The sequence below is a fragment of the Triticum aestivum genome, chromosome 1A (genome assembly GCF_018294505.1).
Source record: "Triticum aestivum cultivar Chinese Spring chromosome 1A, IWGSC CS RefSeq v2.1, whole genome shotgun sequence".
Classification (NCBI taxonomy): domain Eukaryota; kingdom Viridiplantae; phylum Streptophyta; class Magnoliopsida; order Poales; family Poaceae; genus Triticum; species Triticum aestivum.
The window spans coordinates 24,561,629-24,571,652 of NC_057794.1; the positions used below are offsets into that span (position 1 = coordinate 24,561,629).

General features: G+C 42.4%; 1 protein-coding gene and 2 long non-coding RNA genes across 3 annotated transcripts; 2 read left to right on the plus strand and 1 right to left on the minus strand.

Annotated features, from left to right (window-relative positions):
• Positions 1-2,409: 2,409 nt before the first annotated feature.
• Positions 2,410-3,152, plus strand: LOC123077761 (uncharacterized). Its single transcript, XR_006436829.1, has 2 exons — positions 2,410-2,551; positions 2,642-3,152. It is a non-coding gene; the product is annotated as an uncharacterized lncRNA (long non-coding RNA).
• Positions 3,153-7,002: 3,850 nt separating this feature from the next.
• On the plus strand, positions 7,003-7,643 carry LOC123077818 (subtilisin-chymotrypsin inhibitor-2B). The gene is made up of 2 exons (XM_044500181.1): positions 7,003-7,185; positions 7,303-7,643. Exons 1-2 carry the CDS (start codon positions 7,084-7,086, stop codon positions 7,537-7,539), a joined length of 339 nt encoding a protein of 112 aa, XP_044356116.1. The 5' UTR covers positions 7,003-7,083; the 3' UTR covers positions 7,540-7,643.
• Positions 7,644-8,809: 1,166 nt separating this feature from the next.
• LOC123187545 (uncharacterized) lies at positions 8,810-9,515 on the minus strand. Its single transcript, XR_006494030.1, has 2 exons — positions 9,476-9,515; positions 8,810-9,223 (listed from the first exon to the last, which is right to left on the minus strand). It is a non-coding gene; the product is annotated as an uncharacterized lncRNA (long non-coding RNA).
• Between the last annotated feature and the right edge of the window lie 509 nt (positions 9,516-10,024).

The following is a 10,024-nucleotide window of genomic DNA, read 5'->3' on the forward strand; positions in this document are numbered from 1 at the left end:
ATTGTCCAACGACCCGGGTACATATCTGGTACACAAGGACGATGAGCCTAACTTTGCAATGCTTCGAGGTGTGATTAGGGGAAATTACACCAGTCTGCCAGGTCTTGCTTGCTGTATCTAGGTATATTCCCAATCGATCATCCCTTCAGGAAGAATGTCATAATCAGGAAGGCGGCAACATGCACAACAACAGCTCTCAGAAAGGCGGAGCCGCGACAGCGGTGCAGGGCGCCCACGCCCAATATGCAGTGTTCTCACTTTGGTGCATGTGCGTGTCTAGTAGCCTCGAGCACAGCGTGCACGAGCAACTTGCGGCACACGCGTTCTCCCTTTGGATCCTGTTTCGCATAGAGTACCAACCGGCGCATGCTGGACGGATGCATGGACGACAACATTGTGCTCGTGCACATTGTGTTCGTGGCCTCAGTGTGGCTGCCTCGTTGCCACACTCCTCGTTACCTTTGCTCGCCCCCTCCTCGCATGCCACAGCTCGGCAAGGTCACAGCCACCTCGGAGTCCCGTGGGTGGGAGAGAGAGTACCCTCGTCTCTCAGCGGCGAGCATCACAAGAAGCAACAGTATGCCGTGGCGGTGAGCAGCAGCAGTACGTCTTGCTAATTTTTTGTTTTGGAAACTGCCAAGGTAGTTATTACTATGGAAGCTGCGTGTATTCAGGAAGTTGTCAAGGAAAGTGAACATTGATGGAGGGATGCAACCGACGCTCCAGCAAACATTCATCAACGGCCATCTCCTGGTGTGATGAAAATCCAGGGATCAAACTAAGTGGTTTTCTTATCACACAGGGCATCCTTCACTCAAATCATTTGTATTGTTACTGCCTATTGCACATGGTTTCCTTTATTTAGCCGTGTCCAAAGAATGATCGACACAGCATGTTCATGATTTTTTTTCTTGAATCACATGAACATTTTCTACGTTGTATAAGAACTTCCTAAAAGTTCACTATCATCTTTCTAACATGTGAACAGTTTTCTAAATGCCATGAACATTTTTATTGAATATCATCAACATTTTATTAAATTTGCACAGACACTTCTTTTACACTACGAGAATTTTTTTAAATGTGCGATTATCATTTAAAAAAATTGAAGTAAATTATTGTTTAGAATATATGTACTTTAAATATTAAAAAAATCAACAGCCGCTCCCCGTATATCGGGCCCATCTGTGCCCGTGTGCGGAAACACGTTGCAAGGTATTTAACTAAAGGCCAAGGCCCATTATGCGTAAAGGTGCAGTCTGGTAATGGCCAGAACTGAACCACAGTTTGGAAAAAAAGAGCAAGAACATCTTTGATTTTCGCCCATGGAAGGAGGATTTATTTTAGGAAATCCAAAAAGCAATTCAGTGTTCAAAGAAATAACAAATTAATTTGAAAAGGCATTCCATAAAGACACTAAAAAACATATGGAAAATTTCCAGGTACATATTTAAATGAAATAACCAAACAAGAATAACACAAGTTCAATTTTTTTGCGGGGAGCACACATTCAAATTCGCTAGAGCACGTCGTAGATTCAGTAATTTAACCGCCTATACAATATAAATGTTTGAATTCCAAAAGCAAAATGTTGATATGTTTTTACATGAATTTCTGATACAAGCTACAAATTTACATAAAAACTATTTTTTTTGCAAATCTAGAGTCCTTATGAAGATACATGTAGCTTAAATTTTAATTATACTTAAAATAGCTAGATCTTAATTTAATATCTAGATAATATAGAAAATGATTTCAAAAAATTGCGTAACTATGCGATTAACATTATAATGTAGCATGTTCCATGTAGAAACAAATTGAAGTATTGTAGATATGTACCACGAAAAAAGTACTGTAGATAAATATTTTTGGAAGCTAGTACACAAGGTACCTCCACTTGATATTTCAAACATAAAAAAATATGAATTATTACATATGAAGATAGAAATGAATATATTTTGGTGCACACTAATGTGAAAGCAAGTTGTAGTGCAAACTTGAAGGGAAAGAAATAAAAAAATAGGTTTGTGGAGTGTAAGTTATTTTTTAGGTGGAGTACAAACTTCTTAGCTTGCCTTGAATGTTATGATGCAGAGACTTAACAATACAGTTGATTCTTTATGCTAAAAAAAGCTCTTTATCCGTTTGGTTGAGTTGTACGCAATGTCGTGTTCTCCTACCAAAAAAAGGCCGGGCATGTGATGATTCTTGTCTTGTTTGCAGTATACGTGTAATACAGGACCAAGATATGACAACCTTCCATGATGCTCCATGCAAGATTTCATTCACCCTTTTCTGCTCGAGATAGATAAGGATCACTTTATTTGATGATGCGTAGGCACGTAATACTCTAAATAAAGCCAAATGGGATATCTTCGTTCAAGCTACCACCATCCATGTGAAGCTAGCAAGGAGTACACCGTTAGCTTACTTTGTGTGGCAACTACACGTTATAAGGAGTCGAGCCTGATTGCCTATAAATACACATTAAGCTGAGGACATGACAGTTCAACATCTCACAGTCACACACGTGATTTAATCAGTTTCACAGGTTAGGATGTGCATGTTTGATCTTCTCTTTCATTATAGTTTTCTCCAGGTGTTTTTCTGTGACAATTTCGGTTATTTGTTTTGATCAAAGGAAGCAAGCATCACAAGGATGAGTTCCGTGGAGAAGAAGCTGGAGGGAGGGAACACCGATACTGGTGACCATCACAACCAGAAGACAGAGTGGCCAGAGTTGGTGGGGAAGTTGGTGGAGGAGGCCAAGAAGGTGATTTTGCAGGACAAGCCAGAGGCGCGGATCGTAGTTCTGCCGGTGGGGACAATTGTGACCATGGAATATTGAATCGACCGCGTCCGCCTCTTTGTTGACAGTCTCGACAACATTGGCCAGGTCCCCAGGGTTGGCTAGCAAGCTTCAGAGCTAGCCTGCTCCTGGCGTATATGTATTGTGGCTTGATAAGCTCTTCTTGGATATAGCAAGATTGAGATATATATATATATCATATACAATAAGAGTTGTTGCATGGTAAGTGAATGGATAATAGAATAAGTCAAAGAGCACGTAATATGGTTAAGGTTTGTATGTAAGCGTGCTTGATGTCGTATATGTACATCTATCTGTTTAAATATGGATACCATATATTTCATCCAAATGTTCAAAAAGAGCGCGTAATATGGTTAAGGTTTGTATGTAAGCGTGCTTGATGTCGTATATGTACATCTATCTGTTTAAATATGGATACCATATATTCCATCCAATGTTCAGTTTTATTAAGGTAACTCGACGAATGGGCATGGCCATGCAATCTATTTGAGAAGGTAGAATTGAAATAGCTTATGTGAAAAACCAGAACGTGGCACTTGAAGAACACGATTATGAAAGATAACCGTCAAAACGATAAAAGTAGGAGAACCACCTAGTAAAACTAGAGCTGAAGCAAGGGCAAACAAGTAACTATGTTGGTATCCTAGTGTTGTCCCCCCCCCCCCCCCCCCCCCTCACAAAGAAAAAACAAGTACCCAAGAAGTTGGCCTCCACCACCAAGCACATCCATCGACCATGGGTAGGGTGTGAGCTCTTTGGTGACTATTCCAAGAAGAAAATGAAAACTATGGGTGCCACTACCACCGGAAACACCTTGGACTCAAGTATCTCACTTAGAGAATTGCACATCACCGCCTCAATGAGCCCATGGGAAGGTCCGACTTATCTTACCACTGGCGTGTCCCCTCATATCCAGATGACCATTATCCAACAAAGAAGATCAAACAAACTATTTTGATGATGCTTTCAAGGAGGGAAAGACGCCCTACAAGCACCGTCAATGGTGGCGTAGACACTTGTCGACTCATAGTTTTTGCCAAAAGTGTTGCGTCATCTGGCCAATGAATCCCGGGGTGGAGGCCTAACACCAACTTGTGCCATATCTGATATCAGTAACACCTTGCGGCACATGATTTGTGACAACGGTCTCAATTACAACACAATCTCTTATCTAACCATTGTCCATGTTAGGAGATATATTCTATGTCAATCACGTCTGAATCTGCACCACTCACTATCTTTTATATTATTATCTTTCGGTCCTTGAAGCTTAGATAGTATGCATCATACTTTGACATTTCTTGATTATGGATCCAATCCTTGTGTCAAATATGTTAGATTAATCCGAGGCACATCGCGATCGTCCAAGGATGAAGCAATCACACGAGTCATGGTACTGAGATTCGTTAATGAGGTTCACCAACATGGCTATATCCCCAGGCCATGACTACGGGCGCTCGTCCCGTGACACCGCCACAATACCACACTCTGGCTGCCCAGGCGCCGGCACATGTCGCCGGCTCTCCCAGCTTGCTTGTGCTATTATGTTGGCATATGTTACATTGTGGGTCTACCCTCTCCTTATATAATAGGCCTAGGATACAAGAGTCCTACTAGTACACTACACCATATCATGTCTAGACACTTTACGACTCCAAGTCCAACTATACCTACCTTGTACAAAATATTCGACACAACTCTAACAAACTCCACCCTTGCGAATATTCTCAATCATCTTGGATTCATCCATGCGTCAAATCTCCATCTACATTGGACTTCAATGACGCCATGAGCACCACTACTTCTCCCAGACTCCATGTGACTCGACCTGCAACTGTAGTTCCCTCTTTTCTTCTTCACAGTCAATACTCAAGCATAATTAAGTTACTATTCACTCTTGTTTGTGCTCCAAACTTTTAGAGTATCCATTCAACACCATCACACATCTCCCATAAAGTCATCATATTCGACAACACACTGGTAGCTTCTCCACTGATCTGTGTCAAAGTGAACAACTCACATATTGAACATCACATATAAGAGTTAGCTGAACTCAATATCCTAGCTCTCCTTGAACACATGTCTAAAACTTGAAGGAATTTCACTGTCACCCCGTGTCTCCCATAGTCAAATTCACAGTTGCCTTACTCTTTTTCCGGATAGTCTCTGACATATCCCACCACTACAGCACTCCGCCTCCTTCTGTGCTTGTCATCCACACTTTGTCATGTGTAATGCCATATATACTTTCATTTTCTCCTCAGTCTCATCTGAGTGGCACCCCTTGCTCAGGTATCCCTTACTCGGACGTGCCCTGCCATATCCTAGTGGGACTTTTGCGTCCCTAGGCGGAAGGGGACATGGATATCTTTCCTAGCACCGGCGGCACACCCTTGACTCTGGATGCCCCGTTCTCCTTTATGATGGCTTCCCTTGTGTTCTATGCGTTCGTCGCCTTGGCTCAGCCCTGGTGTAGATTCTTGTGTGTTTGACTACCGAAGTTGGCTTTCCATCCTCGCTTGGGTTCCTGAAGGCGGTAGCGTTGCAGCCGGCAAGGTGTGCTTTTGGCTTGGGAGAAGTGTTTGTTCTGACCATCCGTGTTTTGCGAGGTCAGATCCTTGCCTAGCTCTCGCGAGAGCACCTCTTCTTACCGACGGTGTGGTGTCCTACGAGCCAGGACGAGAGTGTAGGGTCTCTCTTAGGTAATAGAGAAGGAAGGATCTTTGTCACCCAAGCCCGATGGAGTCAGCTTGTCGGTGTTCTCCCTAGCGTTTGGAGACTCCTTTGGCTATCTGTTCTGCTTAGTGATTTAGGATCATGAGAGTGGTGGGCGACACACAGGCTACCTGTGCTTACAGTTATATTTCTTTTACTCGTTCTGTCTTTGTGTTGTAAGCTACAATTCCAGCTCCATGTATTTTCTGGCCATTGTTTTTGTTGGCCTTATGTAACCCTTGGACGGTTGATGACTTTGTTAATTCAAAGCTGGACTCCTCTTGGGTTGTCTTCTATAAAAAAACATATGTTTCCTTCCTATTATTGTCCTTGCATTGTCAGAGTGGAACTCAAATGACATTAGTAAAAAGAAAGAGTAAAACACAGATATCACATATCTCCACACCAAAAGCACATGATACCCAGAACCATGTCCTTCGTGACCCAAAAAATACACTCAAGGATGTAGCTAGGCGGACGTGGATCTGTGGCACTCAGTCTCAGGGAACTGAGTCCCTAACGCGTGCATTTATTTTTCGCTTTGATTTTCAAACTTCTATATCTTTTGAACGCAATGCCCAAACTAAGTTCTGTTTTCAATCCTTGTTTCTCGTGATGAGGCCTTTCTAATAAGATCCATTTTGAATATGTTTTGATTTTTTTTGAAAATAAATGTTATGTTTCAACTCTTGAAACATAGTACGGGCGACCGATAAAATCATGATTTTTGTGCCGATGACCAGTAATAAAATGCCTTAAAATTTTATCTATGAAACTTGGTAAGAGTGAGCGAGAAACCACAAGTTTCAATTAGCAAATTGTAAGTTTCAATGATGGAAACATAAAACTTACTATGCCCTCGTGCAAGATCCAATTACTTCACGAATCACGAGGCAATCAAGCGGCAGGGTGGGGCTTGGCAGATGCGTACCCGGGCACCTTCGTGCTCCTATGAATTTCCGGTAACTCGGCAGTTAAATAATATTATAGTAAGTCCATGATATTCTGGAGACTACACTATAATAAGTCCATAGTTTTCTGGAGAGATAATATTATTATCCTTCCGGTAACTCGGTAGTTAAATAATATTACAGTAAGTCCATGATTTTCTGAAGACTACACTACAATAAGTTCATAGTTTTCTGGAGAGATAATATTATTATCCTTAATATTAATATATTATGATTTTAGAATACCTGAAAACATTATCTCTTATCGCGTACGTGGAAGTAAGCATTCAAGACCATATCAATTCGCCAGCTACCTGTAGGTTGCTTGCTTGACCCAACTTAATGGATGTGTCCACGAAGAAGCTGTGCATGCAAGTCGTGTGGCACGTGTACCTTGCTACTAGAACGTACCATGGATGGAAAATGAAGCTGCTACCTACTCGTAATCTCTCTACTATATACTCCCTCCGTCCCGAATTACTTGTCGCAGGTATGGATGTATCTAGATGTATTTTAGTTCTAGATATATCCATTTCTGCGACGAGTAATTTGGGACGGAGGGAGTATACATCACTCGACCAATGTGTTATGCAAATCAAGTCTCACGCACAGCGCAATTTGCTAGCCTGTCAATCATCGAATATCATCGGCCGTACGTCCATCAGCTCGGAGAAGACCGTCCATCAATCGGTGAGTAGCAACTAGGTGTGCCTCACAAGTCACAACTGATCTTCTTGTTTAGTTTGTTGCTGAAATACCTCACCCCGCCTCAATTACGCTTGCTCTGATTGATCGATCGATCTCAAGTTATCAACCACTGCTACGAAGATGAGTTCCTCCGACGACCTCGCCGGTGGAAAGAAGACTTCGTGGCCGGAGGTGGTCGGGCTGACTATCAAGGAGGCCAAGGAGATCATCCTCAAGGACAAGCCCGACGCCGACATAGTCGTGGTGCCGGTCGGCTCCGCCATGACCGAGGACTTGAGGCCCAACCGTGTCCGCATCTTCGTGGGCACCGTCGCCAAGACCCCCCACGTGGGATAGGTGGATAGCTCCTGCTGGCTTGCTGTGGCCTGCATACATAGATGCTGGCTCACGAATAAATGAATAAGGAGAAATAAAGAAGTATGGAAGTCATGTGTGCTTAATCGGTGCTTAAAGTGTGCTTAATCGGTGTTGTGGCAATTTTTTTAACTCGTTTTGCGAACTTGCATCGAACTACGTATATGATGGCTACTTCGTATAATAATATGGATGCATGCATCATTTTGATGCAGAGACCGGGGGGTAATCCTTCTTTAAAAAAAATCGTGTGCTTGATCGGTCAGTCATGTATGTGTATGTGCCAAACTGGGAAGTTCCATCCAGGGTAGATTAAGACAAGCCTAATTAAATTTGTGCATATCTCAATGCCATGCATGTAACTTCCGAGCAATCCCAAGTTCACAGCTCAATTTTAATCAGCAATTCTGGACAGAAATACCTTTCCCCTAAAAAGTTTAATCACTAATTCACTACCAAGAAAATATCCAAAAAAGAGAGATGTGTACGGTGTACGTAAGGAAACGACCGAGCACCAAATGATGCTTCGTGTGCTTGCGCGTGAGGTCTGGTCTCACATCCTGAGATGGATCTTCCTGCCGAACCAGACGTCCAGTGCTACCGCCGACGTCCTCACCTGGTGGTCTGATCTTCAGCAGGGCATCCCTCCCAAGCTGAGAAATGATGTCAGCTGGTTGATCCTCTGCTCGCTATGATGCATGTGCTTGAGAGAAGCACAAGGGTGTTCAAGAACACCTCTCTGCTTCATACATCAGTAGTTGATAAAATTCACCAGCATTGCCTTGAGTCACGGAAGGTGGGGAAAGATAGTCTTAATCGAGTAGTTACTTAGTGTTGCGATGACGGAATGGGAAGTTTGGGCTGCAGTTTATGTGGTAGTTATTTTTATATGATTCTTACTTCCTATCTTAATATATGGGCACACTTATGTCATACATTTCTCAAAGAAAAAAAAAGATGTGCATATCATGTTTCTTATATGTCGGCAAAGGGTTTGAGCAAAAGGTTAAGCCTCATCAACAATAATGTTGATAGGCACGGGGTCACACTAAAACTAATTCTCATCTCAGAAGTTTGTCCAAAGCACAAAAGAATCCATTTAAGATATCTCATGGGGCTGGAGTTCTTCTCTAAGTTGATTAAGGTGTGATTAGTATATTTCATTCTAATGACACCATTAGGTCTAAGTTGTTGAAATAATCCAGCAACATGCCCATAGTATGCATATTTCATGAGCATTTTAGTAAACACATGAACAGCAAGCCGAGATCTCATAAATTAAAAATAACTGGTCAAGTCCATTGAACCATAAGTACATCGACACACGCCATTGATCAGCGTGTATTTATTCATCCATGATTATTGAAACTACTTATTCATCAGAATGCATAAGTGCATCCATTTTGTATCTCGCTCGCAAAGCTTGCTAACCAATGGAAGGGGTGATCGCGACAGTGTCAACGATGATGCGGACACGGTTGGTCCTGAAGTCGAGGGTCATCGCCGAGCCAGCAGGAAGGACATCGATGTCGGCGTTAGGCATGTCCTTAAGGATGATCTCCTTGGCCTCCTCGATGGACTTTCCCACTACCTCCGGCCATGACGTCTTCTTCTCCTCTCCGGCGGGGGCTTTTGGGGCGGCGCAGCTCATCCTTGATTCGGTGAGCTGCAAACAATTGATCAAAATAGTTCAGTTCAGACTACAAATCACAATAACAGTTGGCCCAAATAGTTCATCAAATCGTCTTTCCTTTTTGGTTCAGACTACAGATCAAAACAATGCTAATGTTAGTCATATATCTTTTTTCGAAAAGAAGGATAACCCCGGCCTCTGTATGAGGATGATGCATACAGAGAAACTTATTGGCAGAAAGCATATGGAAATGAAAATATGGAATATATACCCAACAGTACTAACCAGCTAAATGGACCTCGAGCTTACTCTGAACTTGACTGATATGAGTATTTGCATAACACTTGCCCTATTTATAGGGAAGATTTATCACGACAGAAGATGACATAGATGCTGTCACATGCATGAAACAAGCAGGAGAGAAGATAAGATGCTCTCACACATGCAGGCGTGGAGCACGAGAAATTGTTTGCTTGTGCTAACTAGCCGCATATGCAGAGAAGGTACTGTCGCACATGCATGCATGCAGCGTGCGTGGTACACGAGGTGGCTCCTAAATTGGCCACACTTGATTTCGTAGTGGACAACACGTTGGGCTGCTAAAGAAGACAACAACGTACCACGTGATTCAAGGGTGGATGGACGTGTTGCTCGGCGTAGATCATGTCGGCTACTTGCATACTCCCTCATCAAGGTTTATTAGCCCTACTAGTATTTTGTATCAAATGTTGCTCATTTATATAACTTAGTCACATCGTATTATTTATATAATACAAAAAGTATAGAATTGTATTTGCATTCAAAAGAGAATTCATACAATATAGTTTTGTCACG

Coding starts and splice junctions, on each gene's coding strand:
- LOC123077818 (XM_044500181.1), top strand. CDS start 7,084: ATGCAAATCAAGTCTCACGCACAGCGCAATTTGCTAGCCTGTCAATCA. Junction 7,186..7,302: donor AGAAGACCGTCCATCAATCG/GTGAGTAGCAAC, acceptor ATCGATCTCAAG/TTATCAACCACTGCTACGAA.